The 25,556-nt window shown below is 37.3% G+C and overlaps 1 protein-coding gene and 1 long non-coding RNA gene across 8 annotated transcripts in view; one reads left to right on the top strand and one right to left on the bottom strand.

Annotated features, from left to right (window-relative positions):
- The window catches only part of Gm13629 (predicted gene 13629), a 106,593-nt gene that overhangs the window by 4,630 nt on the left and 76,407 nt on the right, over positions 1-25,556 (bottom strand). The window lies entirely within an intron of this gene.
- Scn9a (sodium channel, voltage-gated, type IX, alpha) overlaps positions 1-25,556 on the top strand; it is a 155,035-nt gene that overhangs the window by 92,272 nt on the left and 37,207 nt on the right. For 3 of the 7 annotated variants that reach the window (XM_006499033.4, NM_001290674.1, XM_006499036.2), the window contains 6 exons: positions 2,208-2,579; positions 5,444-5,573; positions 6,507-6,745; positions 8,556-8,729; positions 9,425-9,781; positions 15,759-16,235. In XM_006499033.4, coding sequence (XP_006499096.1) covers positions 2,208-2,579; positions 5,444-5,573; positions 6,507-6,745; positions 8,556-8,729; positions 9,425-9,781; positions 15,759-16,235 — 1,749 coding nt within the window. Of the gene's footprint in view, positions 1-2,207; positions 2,580-5,443; positions 5,574-6,506; positions 6,746-8,555; positions 8,730-9,424; positions 9,782-15,758; positions 16,236-20,996; positions 21,078-25,556 lie in introns of all 7 variants that reach the window. The other 4 variants (XM_006499035.4, NM_001290675.1, XR_001781564.2 and 1 more) reach the window with 3 other exon arrangements.

The following is a 25,556-nucleotide window of genomic DNA, read 5'->3' as shown; positions in this document are numbered from 1 at the left end:
GCTTCCCATTTTCATAAAAAGCTTGTTATCTCAGAACTGTCATACCTTCTCTAGGAAACATTTTTTTTTAAATAAAAGAAAATGTTCCTGAAAACCACTGTAGAGATGAAGAGTTTTTTTTTCTTTTTTTTTACTCCTTGGATTAATCTTCATAGTTGTACTCAGTCAATCATTTTAATATCTCATTCATGTCAAGATCAGAATGAGGAAAGGAGAGGAGAGGAGAGAGGAAGGAAGGAAAGAAGAAGGAAGGAGGAAAGGAAAAAGAAAGGGAGAGAGGGAGAAAGGGAGTCTAACCTTCGACTGCTGTATCTACCTTCTTCAGTTCCCTAGAATAGCAGGTACCAAAAGCACCGCGTACCCAGTTTGGGATTTTGCCCATGCCTTTGACATCCTCCACCCCAAGCACAGAAATTGATGATTGGTTGTAAATGAATCTCTCCCCTTGAATGTCTCCCTCCTCATCTTGTTTTTCACATTGAATCTACATCCCAGCTCCCTGCAACCCCATGGGATGAACAGTGACTCCAGAGCTACTAAACATCCACACATCATATACCTCACCTTGACTGTTAACACAGAAATAAACATATGGATCACTGATGAATCAATTGGCCATGGCTGCCTTTCTCAGCTTCCACTAACCTTCCTGGACTATATTCCCTAACTAGAATGCTCACTGTAGCTGAAAACTTTCACTCTTTCCCTGCCTCTCTTAAACTTTTCCCCTTTTCCTCCAAGATTGGTCTCAAACTCTCTATTATAGCCAACGATGACCTTGAACTTCTGATCTTTCTCCTTCTGCCTCTCCAGTGCTGGGATTATAGGTATTGGTTACCACGTCCACTTTATGCAGTCTTGGGATTTGAACTCTGGACCATAGGCATACTAGGCAAGCACACTACCAACTTAGCTATGTTCCCAACCTAGCAGTCCCTTCTCACTGCTAATTTTCTTCATTAATCTCTCCTGTCACAGCAGCATTTTCTTCCCCTGTTTTGCTCAAGCAAAATAATCCTTCAATAATCCTTCAAACATTCCCTTGTGCTCTGCGTTCTCCCAACCTGACCTCCCATGAATTGTCGAGGATTACTGTCATCGTCTTTGCCATAGTTTGAAGTTTCCAGCCTCTGTTACTTAGGACTGCTGACTACCAGATAAGCACAGAAGTTAAAGACAAAAATCCATCCTTATCTGTAAATACTACAGTCCGGAAGGGAAACAAATCTTGAATCCATATGATACTAGCACAAAGAAAGACAAGAGGGAGTGGAGGCCTGTTCTCTGGCAAAGCTCATGTCCTATTTATTTGCCTTGGTTCCCAATGCCTGCCAGCCACTTTATATAGAAAGAATTTACATGTATGGGATTTAGTACTTCTGAATAACCAGCTCTGGGTTTTCTCTGTTGGAAAGAGTTTGTCCTGGATAGGAGTCTATGAAGGTGACAGTTTTCCCCTGCTCCCTTGGGAACAACTTCCCACCCCATCCCCATATACACGTGCAGAGTTGTAATAGTCACTGTCTCTTAATTTCACTGGTTATTCGAGCCTTTAAGGCACATCCAACTGCCTGCAAGTCTATAAACCGATGAGTTCCCCAGACCACACCATGGAAGGAAACAACTGATTTCCAGACTCACCCCTTACCACAGGGCCCTCCGCCCAACAATAAATACAATTCTAAAGTTTCAATTTCTAAACGAACTAAAGAACTGATCGATGAAAACGCTAAACAATGAGTTTTCATTATTAGCATTGGACAAATCCTTTTCCTTGTCAGAGGGGGCAGGATGAATTCTTCTAATTATTGCAGCCTTTACTGGTTAGAATTGAAGTAATTGGATTGCTTATCTTTTATATATATATTTTTTTCTTTATTTACATTTCAAATGCTATCCAGAAAGTTCCCTATATCCTCTCCCCACCCTGCTCCCCTACCCACCCACCCCCACTTCTTGGCCCTGGAGTTCCCCTATAGTGGGGCATATAAAGTTTGCAAGTCCTAGGGGCCTCTCTTCCCAATGATGGCCGACTAGGCCGTCTTCTGTCTTCTGCTACATGTGCAGATTGCTTATCTTTTAAATACGTTTCTTGTAAGCAAACACGAGATCACTGGGCTCAGTGATTTTAGTGGTTATTTCATGAAGTCTGTTCTTATTTGTAGGAGCTCTAGCAGATGCTTACTGTCTTTTTTTTTCCTCCACAGTCACCACTCAGCATTCGTGGGTCCTTGTTTTCTGCCAGGCGCAGCAGCAGAACAAGTCTCTTCAGTTTTAAGGGGCGAGGAAGAGATCTGGGATCTGAAACGGAATTTGCTGATGATGAGCATAGCATTTTTGGAGACAACGAGAGCAGAAGGGGTTCACTATTTGTACCCCATAGACCCCGGGAGCGGCGCAGCAGTAACATCAGCCAGGCCAGTAGGTCCCCACCAGTGCTGCCGGTGAACGGGAAGATGCACAGTGCAGTGGACTGCAATGGCGTGGTGTCGCTTGTTGATGGACCCTCAGCCCTCATGCTCCCCAATGGACAGCTTCTTCCAGAGGTGATAATAGATAAGGCAACTTCCGACGACAGCGTAAGGATGTTTTCCATAGCTCAGGCATGGCTGAGCTCTTTCTTGTGCATCAGTCATTGTCTCTGCTGGGGGGCCTGCTCTCTGGTCTGTGAATGGCTCTGCATTTCGTGATGCCTCCTCTGTGAAAACACGGGTTTAATTCATAGCTCAGCCCTCAAGTTAGGTGTCATAATCACTTAATTAAAATCTATTTTATGGGGCTAGAGAGATGGTTCCGTGAATAAGAACCATAGGCACAGCACCCAATTCAGTTAGCTCACAAAATCACCCACTGTAATTCTGGCTCTAAGAGATCTGGCTCCCTCTTCTGGCTTCAATGGGTACCTCACATACATGTGCATAACAACACACATACAGACACACAGACACACACATACAATTAAAAATTTTATATCTCATGCTGGAAAATACATTTATTTTATGATTACAGATTTTCTAAAAGCATCGCTTTAGAAAACAGTTGCCTATAATATATATATGCCTATATAAAAGATGCCTATCGTTTATTGAATAGGCTGACCTTCTTAGAAGACAGGTTCCGCTCTGTAAAGACACCTGGATCCCCTGGCACCTACTTGTTTATTTCAGGTTATTTATTTAATACATGCTTATTGCAAGGGACTTTTCCTTGGGTTGTTGATAACAGTGGTAAAAACAGCAAACACGTTCTTTGCTCCATCTGAATGAGCTGAGTCATTACTATCACTGCAAACAGGGGAGATAAGCCAGAATGTTCACATGTCACCATTGTTCATGAGCAGCTCTGACATCTCCACAAAGACCCTGTGCCCTGAGGGTGTGCCCTGAGCCTCCATCTCCACTGTGTCTCCTAAGAGCATTAGGCTTCCAAACCTGTATATAGTTCAGAATCTCTGCACTTATTCCTGTAAACGAATGAAATGCACCACTTTCATTTAAAAATATATCTTGTCTGAGGTCTATCAGTACAAAGTATCCAAAATATATACATTGAAACAAATAAACATAAATTTAAAAATATAGTGATGCTGACATAACAAATTCCAGTCCTTCGGAATCGCTGAAAACTTAGACAATATCACGTTAGGCCTGACTTGAAAACCAGTCTGGAGTTTTCAGGATACATATCTCACCCACTCACTATGGTATTCTGCATTACCAAATATCAGCATGGGCTGCATTAACCCAGCAAGTCTCCACCATCCCTTACACGCCTATGTGTTTGTAGTGGCAAACTGTGTAGTCTTTCAAGTGAGAATTACAGTTCCATCAATGTTATGGCTACACATACATTTCAGTTTGAAAAACAGAAAACTGCATGTGCTCTGGGGGTAACTTGCAACCTGTCTGCTTGCATGGCACAAATTAGGCTGCTCTGTTAAGCTGCTTTTCTGTGGAAGTAGCATGTGACCTTTCTATGAAATGGCACTCAGGCTTTGTCTTCCAATGGTGTTTGTAATCTAAAATGTTATTATGCAATGTATGTCATATTTGAAGCTGAGTTGACATTTTGTTAACTAGTGTTTTATTTAAGAGTTTGGTTTTTTGTTGTGTTTTGGGTTTTTTTGTTGTTGTTGTCGTTGGTTTTTTAGTAGAGAGGGAGAAAAAAACTCAAAAACCACAAAAGTAAAAAAGCTAAAATTATAAAAGCCGAAGAATTACAAATGTGATTATTATAGAGGGTAGGCATAGTGCACAGTTTACAGGTATACGTCTGTCCTTGCATGACAATAAAATCTGTACACTGCACACATGCCCATGTGGGAAAGGATTTGTATAGTCGAATTCTTTTTGATTTCGAAGAATAAAAGTCAATTAGAGCATAAAGCAGAGAAAATGCATCACATGCCTGTACACATATATGCAAATGTGTTGTATGTACACATGTCTATATTCTGATATGTATACATACATACATGACTATATACAACTTTGCAAACTTAAAATTATTTATTCATAGTCATATGGTGAAGTACCTACTGTCTATCCCGTAGCACATACATGCTGGTACATGACAGCTGTAGAGTTGTATAATTGTTTATGTATATTATGTGTATGGGGGTGTTGCCTATACTGTATATGCCTATACTGTATATGCCTATACTGTATATGCCTATATAAAAGATGCCTATAGCTTATTGAATAAACTGACCTTTTTAGAAGACAGGCTCTTCTAAGAAGTATAGTCTTCTAAAAAAAATTAAGTTTGCTGGTGTGCTTGGAAATGAAGCATTTTCACTTAAAGATGAATATGCCTGGTGTGCCTCTGTTCATATTCCTGCATGCCCTCACTTTTAGAGTTGCACCATGGTCACTTCTTTGAGATGGAGACAGTCTCTCCATGCTGCAACTGTTGCCATTGGTCAGAAACACCTTTTTCAAACTGAGTCACTCAGCACTATCTACTCATCATGTCAGCTATAAGAAAAAATTTTTTCTAAAGTGGTTTTCATTAACGTTGACATCATGATAAATAATCTTGGGAGTAATAATTAAAAAAATCAGAGTGTGGTACTCTATCCTTTCTACACACACCTCTACAACTCTCGTCCGGTTGCTTTCATTTGTGGCTTTCCCTTGGTAAATGTTGGATTACATTGTGTAGGCAGAGAGAACACAATAGGGCCATAATGAGAAGAACAGCTGCTTTGTTTCTTACTGGAAACAAGTGTATGAGGCAAGATGTTTTCTTATATGCATCTTACTCATGATGAACATGTGCCCTTTTGAACACAACTAGAAAGTAGCAACATCACCATTTAAATCTAGCAACCAAACCTCTACATTCAATTATTTATTACAACTACCAAGCATGACTTTATTCTTACATATGTTATATTAGAGTTTTGTTCTTAAGATTGGAATTGATTGCCTTTTTTCCTTAGGGCACAACTAATCAGATGCGTAAAAAAAGGCTCTCTAGTTCTTACTTTTTGTCTGAGGACATGCTGAATGACCCACATCTCAGGCAAAGGGCCATGAGCAGAGCAAGCATTCTAACCAACACAGTAGAAGGTATGTGATAATAATTTTAGTGTATGTATTGTTTATTAAATTAGTGTAAACTGTGGTCACATTTAAAGGGATGTGTGAAGTTATTAAGAATGCCTCAAAGGATATTAAGGTGGGAAGGAACCACTGAAAAACAATGTTGATTTTATGGATGAGGAGTTAAAATCCCTTGAGCGTCTGAGTTTATATGTCAATGCATTCCATTAAACGCTTGAAAAGCAGGCGCTCATCCAAATAAGACAGTTGTTTTAATTAATAAACATCGCCAAAATTTGTGTATATGTAAGTGTAGTATGTGTGTGCTATATAAGTAGAAGTTTTAATAGATGAACATTACTTTCACAAAAGAAATTTTATCAGTAGTAATGATAACCTCATGTTGAGGGTTGTATGTGCATACGTGTATGTGTGCACTTGTGGGTTGACACTGAAGGTTTTCCTCTATTGGCCCCATGTAATTTGGGGGATAGGATCTCTCACTAAGCTTACAGATCACTGATTAAACCAGACTATCTGACTACCAATCCCAATGATTCTCCTGTCTCCATCTCCCACTGGTAGGATTACAAACATGAGCCACAATGCCTGACTTTTTACCTGCATTCTAGGGATCAGAAATCAGATCTTCATGACATAGACCATCTGAGCCTTCTCCTTAGCCCCGTGCTAGTGTATATTATCTGAGAGGTACCCACGAGTCTGCAATTGGTCATTAATGTCACTGCCTCTCTCTGCTTTATTGTACCAATAAATATGTGGTATGAGATTTTTTACATAATCTGCTGAGCTTCCAAAGAAAGAGTACATTTACATAAAACTTAAACCACATTGTTTGTTTGCATATTAGATTTTGTTGCCGATTTCTACCTGGTAGTGGATAAACCATAGCAGGGAATGATTTCATGTTGACTGTTTGTTTCTTTGTTTGTTTTCCAGAACTTGAAGAATCTAGACAAAAATGTCCACCATGGTGGTACAGATTTGCTCACACATTTTTAATCTGGAATTGTTCTCCATATTGGATAAAATTCAAAAAGTTCATCTATTTTATTGTAATGGATCCTTTTGTAGATCTTGCAATTACCATTTGCATAGTTTTAAACACCTTGTTTATGGCTATGGAGCACCATCCAATGACGGATGAATTCAAAAATGTACTTGCAGTCGGGAACCTGGTGAGTTGTCTAGAGTGAGCTGTGTCCTCACAGCTTAATGCCTTTGGGTGTCACCTTGTCACCTCCTTATAGTTGTTAAGCCTGTAGGACTATGTAGTTAGTTACACAGGCATAGAGTTTACCATATGAGTTAAGTTACAAACTATTTTAAGATACTTCTTCAGTAGTGCTGATTCCCATAAATAGCAGTACTACTTTCATGTGTGTTATTATTTCAGGAATCACAATGGCTTTTCACTGACAAAATATATGTCAGCATTTTAAAATTTTGAATGTTTTTAAAACTACATTTTATAATCACATTACACTTTCTGAATGAATACAAACTCCACATGTGTTTTTTTTTACATACACTATAGGGGCATTATTCTGAAAGAGTGGTGGTGGGTTATCCAGTCATTTATAATCTCAAAGATTCTGGTTTGAGCCCAGACTTAGTCTCCTATTAGTTATGACCTTGAAGAAATATTCAGAGATTTCTGCATTAGAATTTGTTCTTCTTTCCTTATATTCCTCTTTGGCAAAATACAGAACTATGTGCTTTCTATTTACAGATGGAAGCTTAGATCGTGCAAATCAGTGCCTTTTTTTTCTGCATGTACTATAGCACATAAACTCAGGAGCCCCACCTTGTCTCTCTACAACACCACAACTCCAGAGTGGAGAGCTCACTACTGAGTTTTTGCACCATTTTTTTTTCTTTTTCTTTTTTAATGCCCTCACTCCTTCTCTCTGAACCATCCTTGTTCAGCTAAATTGTTTGAGGTAAAGTGTGCCACAAAGACTGGCAGACATTTTATGTTATATATTTGAGCCCTTTGATGCCTGTGTCATGAATTAATTATGATTTGCAATACACTTTATGTGAGTGAATGCTTTTGATCTCTAACTTTATCTCTCCCATGACAGTGAAACCCTTTTTTTTTTCCTGTGCCTTTAAATCTTCAAAAGTTGAGTTAACATGTTCTTTATTACTCTGTGAGTAGAAAGAATAAAAAGGGAGATTGGATCAAAATTTCAGTATCTGAGCAGAAATATGATAGATAAATAGATACATAATAGATGATTAAATAGATAAATGGTAGAAAAATAAACAGATGATTAGATAGATGATAAATGAATAAATGATAGATAAGAGATATTTAGATAGAAAATTGGATAAATATGTAGATAAAAAATAGAAAACTGATAAAGTAGATACAGATGATTGATGCATGATAGATAGATACATAATACTAGATAAATAATAGATTGCAGATGATCAAATAGATAGATGATAATTAATGATCAGATAGATATATGATGACAGATAAACATATAAGAAAGAGAAAGAATGAAACAAAGGAAGGAAGGAAGGAAGGAAGGAAGGAAGGAAGGAAGGAAGGAAGGAAGGAAGGAAGGGAAAAAGGAAGGGTGGGAGGAAGGGAGGGAGGGAGGGAGAGAGAGAAAGGGAGGGAGGGAGAGAGGGAGAGAGGGAAGTAGAGAGAGAAAGAGATATATTAACAAAGAATGATTGCACAACTGTTAAAGACTAATGATGTCTTTGGAATTCTAATAAGAGCCTTTTAAACATTGTCTCTGATGCTGAATACTGACATGATAACAAGAGCTTTTTAGGTTTTTGATGCTTATATGAAAACTTTAAAAAAAGAATCTATGCCTTGCTCACAGGAAGAAGTGAGACAATGGACACCTTTGAAGTCTATATAGCACATTTTGTGAAACATAGCCACTGCCAAGTTAATAGTCATTGTCACCATGAGTTGGCTCTGTATTTCCCATCAACTGAAAAATGTTGTGTTTCGTTTAGGTCTTCACAGGGATCTTCGCAGCTGAAATGGTACTGAAGTTAATAGCCATGGATCCCTATGAATATTTCCAAGTAGGGTGGAATATTTTTGACAGCCTGATTGTGACGTTGAGTTTGGTGGAGCTTTTCCTAGCAGATGTGGAAGGATTATCAGTCCTGCGGTCCTTTAGATTGGTAAGCAGAAGCTAAAGATGTCATTCTACTCTTATAGTGAAGGGGTACCAGGTTTGTTTCTTCTTTTACTCTATAGTATTATCACTTAAAACTTTTATAAGTTGAGTTAAAGACAATAACAAGTCTTATATTTAGTAAATAAAGTTAATTCATTTACAAATGCACTTAAAGTGTTATAAACCCATGTTTAATGAAGAACTTGCAACTATGTCCAGTTCTATTTTAAGGTGTATTCTAATAAGGTAGAAACACTTGTAATACTACATATAATAATGTATTTCACAGCAAGATTATAATTTTTAGAACTTTATGCATAACATGCCCATAGCTTAATGGGCTTAATAATTAAAGTTTAAATCATTGTCATCCAAATAACTATGCACTCTAGAAATATTAAAAGTATTAAAAGGTAAAATTAAGGTTTAGCTACCAATTTTAAAAGCAGACATAGCATGCAAATAAGTTGTGATAAGAATCCTCAATTAAACATACACACTTTCTTCAAAATAGGTATTGCCATTATTGTGGTAATTATAAAACAACAGCAATATCCAAAGAACAAACAACCAAAACAAAATACTCTCTTTAGCTACACAAAAGTAACGGAATGTGAGGTATACTGCAAACTTAAAACAAAAATCAAGAGTGGAAATACTGAAAACTGTTTCATGACTAATTGTAAACTTTGTTTTTAGCTGCGAGTCTTCAAGTTGGCAAAATCCTGGCCCACACTGAATATGCTCATTAAGATCATCGGCAACTCGGTGGGCGCACTGGGCAACCTGACCCTGGTGCTGGCCATCATCGTCTTCATTTTTGCCGTGGTCGGCATGCAGCTGTTTGGAAAGAGCTACAAGGAGTGTGTTTGCAAGATCAACGAGAACTGCAAGCTCCCACGCTGGCACATGAACGACTTCTTCCACTCCTTCCTGATCGTGTTCCGTGTGCTGTGTGGGGAGTGGATAGAGACCATGTGGGACTGCATGGAGGTTGCGGGCCAGACCATGTGCCTTATTGTTTACATGATGGTCATGGTGATTGGGAACCTTGTGGTACGTAAGAGCTATTCTTATATTTAAATTTTCTATTGCAATTATTTCCTGATGTCATTGCTGTAATTTTAAAATTAACTTTATTTCAGAAACAAAATAATATTTTTAATCTCCTTGGCCAGGAAAACCTGTATTTATATTTTTCAAAATTACTTCCTAGAGTTTGTCATATGAATTAAAACTGTGGTTTTCAAACCTCTTAAAACATGACCAGTCATCAGATATGAAACTATGGTGGTAAATAATACATGATTAAGTTAATAATCAAAAACTGATGAAGCAAGGCAAGTGAGAACACTGTTTATCAGTACTTATAGTCATGAAACTACCAAGTGGGCCAAACTCAGTTCAGTCGCTGCCTCTGTATGACTCTTTGAGTTACAAAGGGTTTCCATGGTTTACAGTGACTAAAAAGAATAAACGGAGACTATTTTGTGACATATGTACATCATGTGAAAAGGTTCAGATTTTAGTGCCCATACAAAGCTTTATAGAAAAATGGACATATTTACTCATTTACAATTTACCTATAGCTGAATTTATGCCCAGCATTCAAAGAGAGGAACTGCTTAAATGTCCCATGTCCTACAAAGTACCATTTATTTGTTACATAGCCCTTTACAGAAAAATTTACCACCCGCTAGTTTGTAGCATTTCTTTCAAGTAGCAATCTCCTTGTGTTTGCAATTAGTGTTTTTTGTCTTCTGATTGGTTTGTTTGTTTGTTTGTTTTTGTTTCGGTTTTTTTTCTCCATATACTGGTTGGTAAAAATCTCCATAGCTTACAGAAAAGAGAAAATTAGATAAAATATTCTTCTATGAGCCATTCAACTTGCTCTACAAATCCACTATCCTGGTTTGTCCTAGTAGTGGTCTGCTGGACATCAAATCATTTGAAAACCATATGGTAAATATATTCACTCCCACTGGCTTCAGAACAAAGTTACTAAATATTTTTGCCTCTGTAGCTTCCATTGAAGAATGAGGGCTAGAGAACAGATCAGAAAATCTCCATTGATCAGATCACAAAGTAAATGAGAACATGGGAAATTACATAGAGTACACTACACAATGATAATTCTATATTCTTGCTGCATTTACTAATCATCATGAATTGCCATTCTGTAATTCCTTACCACCCTCACATAGTGAGAGTGCATTTTCTTTTTTCTTTTTTTTTTTAATAATTTTTAACTTTTTTAGTTAGGTATTTTTTTCATTTACATTTCCAATGCTATCCCAAAAGTTCCCCAAACCCTCTCCCCCCACTCACTTCCCCCTCCACTACCACTTCTTGGCCCTGGCATTCCTCTGTACTGAGGCATATAAAGTTTGCAAGACCAGTGGGCCTCTCTTTCCACTGATGGCCGACTAGGTTATCTTCTGATACATATGCAGCTACAGACACGAGCTCCAGGGGGTACTGGTTAGTTCATATTGTTGTTCCACCTATAGGGTTGCAGACCCCTTTAGCTCCTTGGGTATTTTCTCTAGCTCCTCCATTGGGGGCCCTGTGATCCATCCAATAGCTGACTGTGAGCATCTACTTCTGTGTTTGCTAGGCCCCGGCATAGCCTCACATACTCACTGATAAGTGGATATTAGCCCAGAAACTTAGAATACCCAAGGCACAAGATACAATTTGCAAAACACATGAAACTCAAGAAGAACAAAGACCAAAGTGTGGACACTTTGCCCCTTCTTAGAATTGAGAGTGCATTATCTAGTGTGATAGTTTAACAAATCCTTCTAATCTGCAAAAATACATATGGTCTTCTTTTTGTCTCAAATTCATAATCCTCCTGAGAGATGGGATTACAAGAATGCAATACTGTGTTTAGCTAAAGAACTTAAGTTTTGTGTATTGCTAGCAAATTTCATTTATCTTCTCTATTTTATGTCAAAATTTTGTAAGTTAAAGCAAACAAACGAATGGATGTAGTTCTTTTCTATATGCTAGTAGTGTGTTAGTAGCAAGAAATGATTAAAAAAAAGTATCAGGTGAGCAAGAAGTGATGAATATAGTTAGGGATATTAAGGAAAATGCTCTTCTTGTAGTAAATAATGAGAAGTTCTAGACATATAGTCTTGGAAAGCTTTGAAGCAAGTCTTTGAAGAAAAAAATGTAATATTTGGGCATGAGAACAAATCTGAGAGGAATGTTCCCCTTTGAGAAGAAAAATAGGTTGATAGTAAACATGAGGGAGTGTTAAGTCTACATGGAACTAGCTATAAATAACTCACATGTCAGTCATAAAGTATTGAACCAATACAGTAAACAAGAACAGAAGTTTGGCTCTTTTTCCTGGTGCCTTCTTCCCAGACACCAGCTGTCAGAAACTCATTGAAGTGGATAATGAATGCAGACTTCATACTTTCTATATAAAGTGTATGGACACAGAAGTATCTGTAGGTACTCCAGGTGAAAAGTGGAAGGCTTATGGAATCCAAATCAATGGTGGGAAGGACAAACAAGGCTTTCCCATGAAGTCAGGTGACTTGACCTATGGCAAAGTGTACCTACCTTCGAGTAAGGAGCATTGCATTTTATAGACCACGGAGAACTGGAGAGAGAGAGAGAGAGTACAAGCCTGTTCCCAGATACATTATGAATGACAGTCTTAGTATTCTCAATTTGGATATTATTGAAGAAGGAGAAGAGGAAGAGGAAGAAGAGAAGAAAAAGAAGAAAGAAGAAGGAGGAGGAGGAAGAGGAAAAAAAAGAGAAGAAGGAGAAGAAGGAGAAGAAGAAGAAGAAGAAGAAGAAGAAGAAGAAGAAGAAGAAGAAGAAGAAGAAGAAGAAGAAGAGGAAGAGGAAGAGGAAGAGGAAGAGGAAGAGGAAGAGGAAGAGGAAGAGGAAGAGGAAGAGGAAGAGGAAGAGGAAGAAGAAGAAGAAGAAGAAGAAGAAGAAAGAGGAGGAGGAGGAGGAGGAGAGGGGGAGGAGGAGAAGGAGAAGAAGAAGGAGAAGAAGAAAGAAGGAGGAGGAGGAAGAAGAAAGAAGAAGGAGGAGGAGGGGGAGAAGGAGGAGGAGGACAAGGGAGAGTAGACAGAAGAGGAGGAAGAGGAGGGAGAGGAGGAGGAGGGGGAGGAGGAGGGAGAGTAGAAAGAAGAGGAGGAGGAAGAGGAGGGAGGGGAAGAAGAAGAGAAGGAGGAGGAGGAGGAGGAGGGGGGATTAACATATCCCTGGACTGACAGATACTGATTCGATCCCAAAAGAGCTAGCAGAATTGAAAAACTTCTCTCTCTCTCTCTCTCTCTCTCTCTCTCTCTCTCTCTCTCTCTCTCTCTCTCTCTCTCTCTCTCTCTCTCTCTCTCTCTCTCTCTCTCCCCCTCAAAATTATACCCATCAACATATTGTCAAAAAAGCCCCATAACAAAGAGGGTGAGAGTCCTATAACAAGAGCACCCAAGATTCAATGCCTTGTTACTTCATGTGACCTGAATGTGACCTGAAACACAAGCACTAATATATTGATCTTCAGAAAAATATATAAGAAAAACAAGGAAGAGGCTGTGGACTATGCTAAACCCTTGGCCAAGATAATGAAGGAAGCTGAAGAAAAAAACCACAGAAACAGATTGCCAAGAGACATAAGCTGTTCTGTTCTCTTTGAGAGCTTCTACTTCTAAGTATAAATCCAGTCAAAAAGAAGTCTGTAAGATTAACAAATAAGTAATCAGTCTTTGAATAAAATTGAAGCTTAATTCACAAAGCTGATCATCAAATCTTAAGTTGCAAGGAACTACCACCAATATAAGTTTACCATGGGAGAAGTATAAAAATATATTGATGATACTGTACCTTCATATTAAAGGTTTATACTTAACTGATCTAATGTCAAATTTTCTCACTGGGCTTGAGATATGGATATGTGGATAAGAGTGTATTCAGGTTAAGAAAAGTCCCGATTTCAGATTCCAGCAGCCACTTAAAAAGCAGGGTCCTCCTGATATAGCTGTCTCTTCTGAGACTAGGCCGGGGCCTAGCAAACACATAAGTAGATGCTCACAGTCAGCTATTGGATGGAGCACAGGTCCCCCAATGGAGGAGCTAGAGAAAGTATCCAAGGAGCTAAAGAGATCTGCAACCCTGTAGGTGCAACAACATTATGAACTAAACAGTACCCCGGAGCTCTTGACTCTAGCTGCATACATATCAAAAGATGGCCTAGTCGGCCATCACTGGAAAGAGAGGCCCATTGGACACGCAAACTTTATATGCCTCAGTACAGGGGAACGCCAGGGCCAAAAAATGGGAATGGGTGGGTAGGGAAGTGGGGGGGGAGGGTATGGGCGACTTTTGGGATAGCATTCTAAATGTAATTGAGGAAAATACGTAATAATAAAAAATATTTTTAAAAAAAAAGCAGGGTCCTATGTGCCTGTAAGCCGGGCATTGTAGAGGTAGAGATGGGAAGATCACTGTGACTTGCTGGCTGTCAGTCTATCACCAGTCTAAAGTGGAGGACACAGAACACAGATAACACAGACACATGCACACTCTCGCGCACACACACGAGGAAGAAAATTCATATTTAGTCATTCTGTCAGCTTATTTCCAGTTATTGAAATCATTAAAACCACAAGTTTTAGAAGTAGATTTCGGTCCATTCTAGTCTGTGGCAGGACAGCGATGAAAATTGTTGCCTTCCAATTAGACTTTGCAAATCAATTGTTTTCGTAAGTACTTATTTTCCTTCCTAATGTAGAAGTTATATGAAATTGACTTTGTTTCCATTTTTTGACGTCCATTAAACAGTTATAAATATCACTTCTCATCACTTTCAAAGTGAAACACATCATCACAGTATGTATTCTCATGGAAGAAGTGATGCACCATAAGCGTAGTACTAGAAAGAATTTTATCACTTGGATCTAGTGAATAAACTATTGATTTAAGAGAGATCTTTGGGGTGTTTCACTGGTATTCCTATGAGAACACAAATATACATTCTTAATAAAATACTAAAAAAGACAATAATTTCAAAGTACCTAAAACTCCTTAGCAACTACCTACATTGTTCTCTATGATTCCGTGTTAGCCTGACTTTTCATCCCTGTAACAAACACCTGATATAGCATTTAAAGGAGGGAAGATTTATTTGGTTTCCCTCTTAGCAATTTCAGTCTGTCATGGCAAGGACAGCATGGTAGAGCCTAGCAGGTCACAGGATTTCAGCCAGGGAGCAGAGAGCACATCTAAGATATACCTTTCTCCTTTTCCTCCCTTAATTCCATCCAGGTCCCCAGTCTACATAGAAAAATGAAGTAAGATAAGTTGGGCATTGAAGACACCTATATTTAATTGTAGTTCAGATATGTTTGTGGTTTTCATGTAAAAAATTAAATATAAATACAATTTATATGTGTGTTTTGCTCTCGGGGAAAATCTTAGCACCTGAAATTAACCTGGATACTTAATTAAAAAGGAAATGCATAAATGGCTTTTCTTACAATAAAGACCTTGCTTCAAGGGTACAAATTTCCCTGATCTACTTGGCCACTTGTTCCAGGACTTAAGTGATACACAGTAAAGGCGGCTAATCAGTTTTATTGTCTTGCATGACTTATGTTCAATGTGCTTAAACCAACCTGGAATGGTCAAGACAATGACAATAGTCTAATGTTCTTGTACTCTTTGTTTTCTGTGAAAGTAAAGCAGTAATTACAGGTAAGTTAAGAGAACCTTTGAGAGTCCCTAAAGGGAATTTGACTGGCTCATTTTAGAGAACAGAAATAGAGTGATCAATGGCATGATGACAATGGTGTAGGATGATTCTCTGCTCTTCAGGGCAACTCATCATGAATATTGCTTGCCCTCCACTGCCCAAGTCCCCATGTCTACATGTGCAGAGTATTGAACCCTCTCTGTCCTGTTTTTATGCAGTTCATGAAACTGTGCTTTGTCTCTTTGTCATTGTGTGCTTCTTTGTGTTTCACATGTCCCTATTCTTTCCCTCCCATCCACCCTGATATAGGTCCTGAACCTGTTTCTGGCTTTATTACTGAGTTCCTTTAGTTCTGACAATCTTACAGCAATTGAAGAAGACACCGACGCAAACAACCTCCAGATTGCAGTGGCCAGAATTAAAAGAGGGATCAATTATGTGAAACAGACCCTGCGTGAATTCATTCTAAAGTCATTTTCCAAAAAGCCAAAGGGCTCCAAGGACACAAAACGAACAGCGGATCCCAACAACAAAAGAGAAAACTATATCTCAAACCGTACCCTTGCGGAGATAAGCAAAGATCACAATTTCCTCAAAGAAAAGGATAAGATCAGTGGTTTTAGCAGCAGTCTAGACAAAAGCTTTATGGATGAAAACGATTACCAGTCCTTTATTCATAATCCCAGCCTCACAGTGACAGTGCCCATTGCACCTGGGGAGTCTGATTTGGAGAATATGAACACAGAAGAGCTTAGCAGTGACTCAGATAGTGACTACAGCAAAGAGGTAAGGTCACTTTGCATATATTGTTATTCTAATAACCCATAGGTGAACCAACATTTGGGATGTTTGATATCTCAGGTCTAATGTTGCCCATGCTAAGGGAGAAATGGCGGGTGTCATTTCAAACATCTTACTAATTGTTCAGAGAAGGTTTTCTTGCTGCTTCGTAATAACAGATGTAACCCCGTGTAGACAATGGGATCTTCCCACCCTCTATCTCTTTCTTCTCACCAGTGCTGCCGTTAAACAGACTTCGTCTCTCTCCTGTTGAATTCATTTGTCATCTCCATTACCCTTACATTCACACTCATTACCTGACAATTCCGACCAGTCCCTCCACTCCCATTTTTCTTCTCCTCCATGCATTAAAGTTAATTTCACTCCTAATCAAGTGCTTCCCATGATAGAGTCATGCATGGTTTCCCAAGTCTCTAGAAGTGTGAGCCCCATGTAATGCTTTACGATAGAAACCCAAACAGCAGTATTTCCTCTACTTTCCTGCAAATCTATCCTAATACCAGTAACTTTCCTTCTATGCCACAAACATTTCCCACCTGTGTGACCTTGCTTGAGATTTCCTTCTGTGGAAAAAAAAATCCTGAATAAATCTTCAAGATTTGAATTTGATACCCTTCTATAAAGTCATTGGTACCTAAATGCTTACATGATCGTGTGCAAAGTTCTCCAAACACCCAATCTGTTGAGTCCTTCCCAATCTCTGCACTATTGACAGAAAATCATCTAATTATTAGGCCTTCATGATTTTATTCCTCTCTTAATTTATTATTTTTATTTAAATTTAATTTTATGAGCAACTTTGAGATACATTAAATGGTACTATGAGTTCAGGATAGAAACTTTAAAAACACATTTGTGTCTTCACTTCCCACCTCAGTCTATGTATGTCTAAGCAAATCAATGTATGTACTAAGCTATATTTAATTTCTGTCAAATATAATAACCATAATGCATCACTAATTATTATTTAGAAATGATTTTCTGTGATAATTTTATCATTTTCTGATTTTATTCATACTATAAATTCTTGATTATATTTGTCAAATATCATTGATCTGTTTAAACCTATTAAAACTTGTTATCCATGAATCTACAGTCAACATATCAGAAAGTTTACATAACGTAATAATGGACAATTTAGTTTATATATATGTATATACATATATATTAAATAATATATAAATTATATATTATATATATCCATTGTAGTCCATGTACATGTCATGATAATCATTTATTGAGTAAATAAATGATTAAATAAGCATATTGTGAGTATATATCACTAAGAAAAAAAACCTTACTTACCTGGTGACCAAATCAGAAAAAAACTCCTTTACCTATTTTAAAATCTTTTACATAGAAAAGTAATACAAGAAATTTTACTAATACCAGCTTGCTGAAAACCCAACACCATAAATGTAACTTTAGTAGCATGTCTCTGAGTTCAGTCTCATGTGGAAAAGGGAATTAACTTGATGACCCAAGTTTTCTCCTAACAACAAGGGAAGTTACGAAGTTTCCATTGCCTGGAAGACAATTACTCTCTAAAGTAAGCCTAAAATCCCAGTTGTCAAGGAAATTTATAAGACAGGAGAGTCAACCAAATGCATCTGAACTTGGTTACTAACATCCAAGGGGATTCTTTAACCCACAGTTTTAACCTCATCTTAACTAGGCTATATGTTGTCAAAGACTATTCCAAATAAAAACACATCCAAAAGTACCAGGGTGACTAAACATAGTTTTACCGGGGGGAGGAAATGAGTAGATACATTCCATGTAAATACATTTGACTTAGAAGGATGGATGTATATTTATGGCATTAAAATATTCAAAAGGCAGCTAAATTTCCAGGATTAGGCAATTAATAAACTATATTTTGGGGCACCCCAACATCCAGATGAAGCTGGTAGATAGGTATCAGGAAATACAAGTCTAAAGGGAAAAAGAGGAGTCAAAGTTGCAGAAAGGTTGGAATCCTGTTTGGGTTATTGTGCAAATCATTGGAGACATTCATATAGAGATAGCTATGGGCAGATCTGACAGAGAATGGTCTCTGGAAACACCTAACAGCTGCAAGATGTGGGAAATACCACAGTACTAGAGGGCATGTTTAGCTGCTGCATTTGTGACAGCCATCTCCCCAGCTCCTATATAATCTCTGGTGCTGGCATAGTTTTTGGAGTAGTCTCAACTTAAAGCAAGGAGTTCTGGCCAGTTCCAGACCCTTAACAGCAGGCAGACTCTACTCTGCCTTCCAAGATAGGAAACATAACACTGAACAAGGCAGCTCACTTATGACACAGCACTTTATACAGAGGACCTCGGCCTTTGGCTGAAGGACCAATGAATGGCTCACCAAAAACGGGGGGATCTGAAGATCACTCCCCAGTATCTATACTATTCCAGCACCCATAGAAAAGAGAGTCATGTGATCTCGTATAAAACCTGACAGGGAGTGGGGCAGAGGCAGAGAGGAAAACTGCATACACTAATCAATCTGATTCATCAGGTGCACATTCCTCGTCACCATAGACAGTAGGTATGCTGTCCATGCATACAGATGACTGAGACTCTAAAAAACTAATCACATATGTTTGTACATACATAACATGCATTAATTATTATATATTTGAATAAAGGGCAATCCTCTGTTTTAATAATATGCCTCTACTTTCATGTAAACTATTAATAAATACATTAAATTCCTCTCGTCCAAATTCAGCCCCTTGTGGTTACTATCTGGTTTGTGTTCTGCTGTGAGCACTGCTGGAGTAACCCTGGGCTTCTTATCTTGATATCTCAGGCCTATCAGTAAGATGGGACTATAACACAGACTCATTCCTGAGGTCGAGAATATTGGCTTTGAAGCCTCTTCTCGGTCTTCATGGAAATTTACATTACTACGCAAAAGCATAAAACTAATTTGGCAAGGTAGTGTTTTACTTTAACAGACATAGGTAATGGATACAACTAGAAAGTAAGAATTTCCGTTATCATGTTTTATTATACAGAAATAGAAATTAATTAAGAAATTAAAAGTTAAATCCATTACTCCAATTGGAGTGATATGCAAAATAAGAATATACGAAGGATTGGAATTGCAAATATTCAGCAATTTTTCTATCACAATATTCGAAGTTTCATATATTTCAGTATTTCATATATTTCAGTAAAGAAAAGGAAAAAGAAAAAAGAAAAAAGAAAAAAGGAAAAAGTTTCATATATTTCAGTAAAGGAAAAAGAAAATGATGGAAACCTTTAGTCTACAAGAACATATTCCTTTTAATTGCCTAAGCATTATGAGCTATTTATAATTATTTCATTCATTTCTTCCATTCATGTACAACAGAGAGCATCGATTCCTATTTTCTAAATGTGCCCAGTATTAAGACAGGTATATTGTTACCCTTCATAGATTTCAGTCCTTAAATATTTTGACCCTTTTTCAATATTTGATTTCCAAGTTGACACTAAATGGTCACATACTTTAAAGTAGTAGTTGATGAAAGTAATGAAATAATTTTAACCTGGCAGTCCACAAGGGAGAGAAATATGCAAATCATTGCAACACAGGCCGGGAAAGAACACTCTGGAACAGGATGCTAATGTGTTCCGCTGGGGCCTCCAAAATGAGAAACGTAAGCCCTCAAGGGGCTTCAAGGGGTGGTCCTTGAGCTGAACTCTGACACACAGAGATAAACGTATTGGCCATCTGTACCACAGAAGGAAATCTCAGGCCAACCACCATGTCTCCATATCTCTTACCTGTTGTCACCCATTTATCCCTCTACCCATTCTCCTACTCAGAATTTAAATCTGAAAGCCGTCACCTCTGAAGAAAACCTGATATGAAATGCATTCACTTTACTGACTTGATAAAATGTTGCTTAAATGTGTACAGTCATCCAAGTTAAATATTTTATGTCCATTTACTTGAAAGTTTTCATTGTTAATACTTCTGTTTCAAGGGCTTTGCCCTTCTTTTCTCATCCTTTCCTTATAGGGCAGTTTATATTTTCACTTAGTATTGAGCTTTGTAAAGTATCATGTTCACCAGTAGTGAGTGCTCTTGACTGGCCAAATTGCAGTCTTTGTTAGTTTATAATGGGGATTGCTGCTCTTTGACCCTGCAATTCATGCATTAGATCCCTAAAATCAACCACTCTTCTAGAGAATTCTACTTGGATCATTTCTGTTCCACATATTGGATCCATACTCTTAGAAAACTCTTTCTGTCTTTATTGGACAAGGAAACATTGGTCTGGAATATCTAAATGATAATTTTGTATTCTTTATGCTTTGATAGATTTGGAAGTGCTGCTCTTCTGCTGTGATGTTTAGACTCTTGAATTTAATTAAACACGACAACTGAATGTAAATTGAAAAAGGTTTATGTAGAGTATTTTACTCTCATCCAGTTCACACTGCTTATAATATATTTTTAAATATTGATTTTATTATAGGATAAACATGAAAATTGCTTAGTACAGATAGTGTATCTGTTTACTTGCTGAAAAATGAGATTATAAAATTAGATAATTATTCTTTAAGTCGACTTGAATGACATTCTATTTTTTAATGTGTTCCATATATGTTACCTAATAGTAAATATGTAGCCTATATTTCAGACCGATACTTAGTTCCTACCTGTAGGTAGAAGACCTTGCAGACTTTGAGTCACAGTTGACTGCTTCCTCATGCTCCCTGTCTCGGCTTCAGAACCTAACCTTCTCACCTCTGCAGGGGTAAAACCACAGTGGAACGCCCCAGGATACAGCTCTGTGCTTTAACTACGCAGAGACACATGTGACCACTTTTACACAGGTTACCTAAAACATCATACCTATATGATTTTACTTCAGTGTCTTGCATGCTGTTCAGCTACAAAGTCTCTCTGCCTGACCCATTGCAAGGAAGTAGAAAAAAAATCAAACATGATTGTTCCATCAATGAATTGACTTCACAGCATGTCACTGGGGTTATTCCATCATTTATTTGTGACTTTCTTATTACTCTCTTGGTATAGCTTTCATGTTCTGACCTGATTTCAAATGCATGACCTATAGAATGTTATCGGATGGATTATAAAAGTAAGATACAGTAGAAAATACTTTGAAATCAGATTTCAAATAAAAATCACTCCCTGCTTTAACAATTTAATCTCACCCAAATTTAGTGGGAGGAATATTTTATGTATAAACATTAAAATCACAGCAAGAGAGAACCGTTTTATTTCCAACTTTGATTTCAGAGTAGAAAATTAAGGCTCACCATTTGCTGCTTTCGTACATATCTAAGAATGTAAGAGCAGAGCCAATGGACCCAACTTCCAAGTCTAGATTCTGAATAATTTCGAAATGATTTAGCTACAATAATGGCACTTTGTTTTTATAAGAAATTCAAGAACTCAGACATGTGTATTCATATTTAAAAGCATCAATTTAATGTTATTAAGCTATGCTACCAGTGAAAAACGTATTTGAAATGTTTCATTTAATCCCATAAGTGATACCTCTCATGGACAAAAGTAGGTTTCTGATTCTACGTAGAGTTCTCTCCCCTTGTAGTGTTCAGTGAAAATAAGTGACCTTACAGCTTTATTTCACTATGCTACAGACACTTAATGAACCATAATGTGGGCTGCTTTACCTAACATTTCTAAAACATAGGCAAAACCTCTTTCTCTGATATCAAGTGATGTCTGTTAACTGTAGCATAATCTTTGAAGGACTGAGTAAGGGAGCCACCCTAAGACTCTTGCCTTATTTTATAATCCAGTTCATAGTTTGACTTTCTCTGTCATTGTTGAAATGTTTGTACTCTCTGTTGTCCATTGTGCAATGAGGAAAGCAAAGTGTTATGCTGAAAGAGTCACACCCCAGAGACAACGACACTAAGGAAAAAGAAAATAATCAACAACAAAACAACAACAACAAAAATCCCTGATGCTTCAGTTTTCTGTGCACATGAAGTTATTGTTAACAGTTTAAAAAAGAATATTCCAGTAAAAATGAAAAAATAAAAAAGAATATTTCATTTTCAGTTGCTAGTGGTTTGAATCCAATGATCTTGACTAAAACCATTTCACAATGTAATAAATACCCAAGTAAATCATGAATAAAAATACACGATATCCAATATCCCTTATATAAATACAGTAAAGCATATAATATTACAGAAATTTTAGATGTACACTTACATGTAGTTACATGTATTTATGTGTACATAGTATATACACATTACTATATGTGTTGTATACATATATGGTTATATTGTGAATTCATAAATTTCTTGCCAAACTAGTGTTAGAAAAGATGCAGTACATATCAAGAGATGATATCCCCGGGTCTGGAGAGGTGCTGAGTGTTCAAGAGTGCTGGACCTCTCTGTTCAGCTCCTCCCACAACTGCCTGTAACTCCTCCTTGAAGGATTCGCTGCCCTCTTCTGGCTTCTGTAAGCACTGCACCAACATCCTCAAACACAGACACACGTAAGATTTAATATCCTGACATATAAAATTCTTACTTCTAAAAGTATAAACTGAGCCTTCCAGTTGTAAAGAATGAAGCCTTTCAGTTTTAGAATGTGGTTCTTTGGTAGAAGCTGCCTGTACAAAATGTAGAAGACTTTGTCATGCATGAAAACTTTGTATTGTACATTGTACGTTCAATATTAGAAGATCGCATGTTGAGAAAACTGGTCATTATCCCAGTCTTTGGAATTTTCCCCTCCTGACCTTTACTTACGGAACAATGACATTATGAAAATATGCAGATTTTTTTCTTTCTCATTTATTTTGAATTTTTGAACTTGGGCCTTGGACACACATTCTGTCTTCCTGTTTACATTGCTTAAATCCTTACTAACTGACTTGGAATCTTTCAACAGGTGTTGGTTGTGATAATGTTTACTAAAAGCTTTTGGAGTATTTCCTACCATTCACATATCCTGGTCATTTTTAGAATAGCACACAGAAACCTTGAAAACCTTATTAGCGAATGCCCCTTCCATTTTAGTTGAATAAAACTCTTAAGATTACACTACACACTTTAAAGAAACAACAACAAAAATGCTGCTTTCAAACTCCTTATGTTTCCAGATGTTACCTTTGTCTCTTCATGTTTTGAGCCAAGGTCTTACCACGTGAGTATGGAATTGTATGGAGGGTATGGAGAGTCCTTGGTAGAGGATGCTTAGGAAATTAAGGATTCAGTAGAGCCATTGCTGTATTTTATGTTTTCTTGTCAATGGCTAAGGTTGTCCTCATTATTTTTTCCATCCCCACTCATTCTGGCCATATTTATTTCATATATCTGGGTACACTGTCACTGTCTTCAGACACAGCAGAAGACAGCATTAGGTGCCCATTACAGATGGTTGTGAGCCACCATGTGGTTGCTGGGAATTGAACTCAGGACCTCTGGAAGAACAGTTAGTGCTCTTAACCACTGAGCCACGCCCTTGTTATTTTATTAGCACCTAAAACTACATACCATGTTGACTGTGAATTATCACTGCTAAGCATTAACACTGAGTACAAAGCTGTTCCTGGCATGCTAACCAGGCTTTCTGATAGCACAAATGAGGAATATGAGAAAAGAAAATAATAAAAAGAAATGTAGCCTTACCCCTTATCAGTAAATGAGCAGGAGTTTTAGTTGCTCTTAATTAAAAAGTAAAGCAACATTTTGCTGCAATATATTGTCAAAACATTGGAAATGTTCTGAGCTATTGCAAAGGACGCAAACACTGAGACAGGAGGATGGTTCTGTTGACTGTTCTATAGTTTGGGAGTGTCTACAGTATTTTTTAACTTGTGGTAGCAGCTTTTGGAAAAAATAATCTTGAGAATTTCTCTGGTGATCAGAACAGTTCTAAACCCTGAGAGAGAGAGAGAGAGAGAGAGAGAGAGAGAGAGAGAGAGAGAGAGAGAGAGTATTTTACCCAGGATGATAGCAGAAGTGACTCATCGCAGCTCATCCCCAGTCCTAAGGGCTACAGGAAGCTGAGGAACAACAGCCTTAAGAGCTGAAAGATGAAGCTTGCTTTAGCTTGTCCTTTGATCCTTTCTTCTGGACTTTGCATTGTTTCCATAGAAATGAGAAATACGATTAAAATACACTTACAGACAAAGCCATAGTTTTAAAAACGGGAGGCAAACTCTGGCACACATTCTCGTCTCAGTGTTTGTGAGGAGACACTGATTCCCTGTTCTCTCCATTTATCTGATAAACAAAAGGCATCTTTGGTCGCAAACAAATAAATGATTGAGGAAGTCTATCATTCACATCATATTAAAATAAAATGAAATATCTCAATATTAAATTACTCATATTATTTGATTCATTTTTCTTTCTAGAGAAAACTTTTAAAAGTGATAAGTAGTATAAAATAAAGTAATTATAAGATTATGGAAAATAAGGCAAGTAAATCTAAATAAGATTACATAAATAAATAAAAATATCTAAATAAAAAATTCAAGTGCTTAAGGTTAGAGGTGCTTGCTGCACTCACTAAGTGACTGTTACTTCCAGATAACACTTCTGTATTACAGCCATCACCTTTTGCACCTAATAGTATTTTTATATGACTTTATGAAGTGTTAAAGTTTACAAAAGCTGAATATTACATATATATATTTCTAGGCCACACATATTACATATATATATGTATATACATACATATATATATATAAAATAGCAGATAAGTAATTATTGTGTGAACAAATAATACATTCATTTTAAAGTTAAATATTGACCACAATAATTTGACTTGTTACATAATTAATTATAATTCAGGTTAGAGTTAATAATTTTTATTCCAGTGAACGATAGCACTGTGTAGCTATTGTTTCTGAGCCAAACTCTAAATTTAATTAATAGAAAATCAGTATCTCTAAAAAGGGATTTCAATAAAACGAGACACTGTATAAACACTCCCTACATTTTACTCGCTAATAATGTAACGGGACAAATCTCTATTAATGCTATTTTATTGAAATTATTTTTCAGACAATATAGTTTAATCGTGGTTCCCCCTCTGCCCACACCTCAGTAACCTCGGTGCTGTGATAGTTTTGCTGCTGCCACTAGCCCGTCAAAATTCTGCCAAAATACAAATAAGAATAGTGTTATTTAAAAGTTGTTGCCAGATAAAGGAAAACTGTTCTGACTACATGGTTGTTGATATTTTGACTCAATACAGGGAAGTGGTTTGCATTCCTGTTGCCAATAACTCTTCCCAGTGGTTTGTGTATAAATGAAAGCCATGGATTTCTGTCACAGAGGTGTAAGGTTGCTGTC

Source organism: Mus musculus, chromosome 2 (genome assembly GCF_000001635.26).
Source record: "Mus musculus strain C57BL/6J chromosome 2, GRCm38.p6 C57BL/6J".
Lineage (NCBI taxonomy): Eukaryota > Metazoa > Chordata > Mammalia > Rodentia > Muridae > Mus > Mus musculus.
This window is presented reverse-complemented; position numbering and strand designations above follow the sequence as displayed.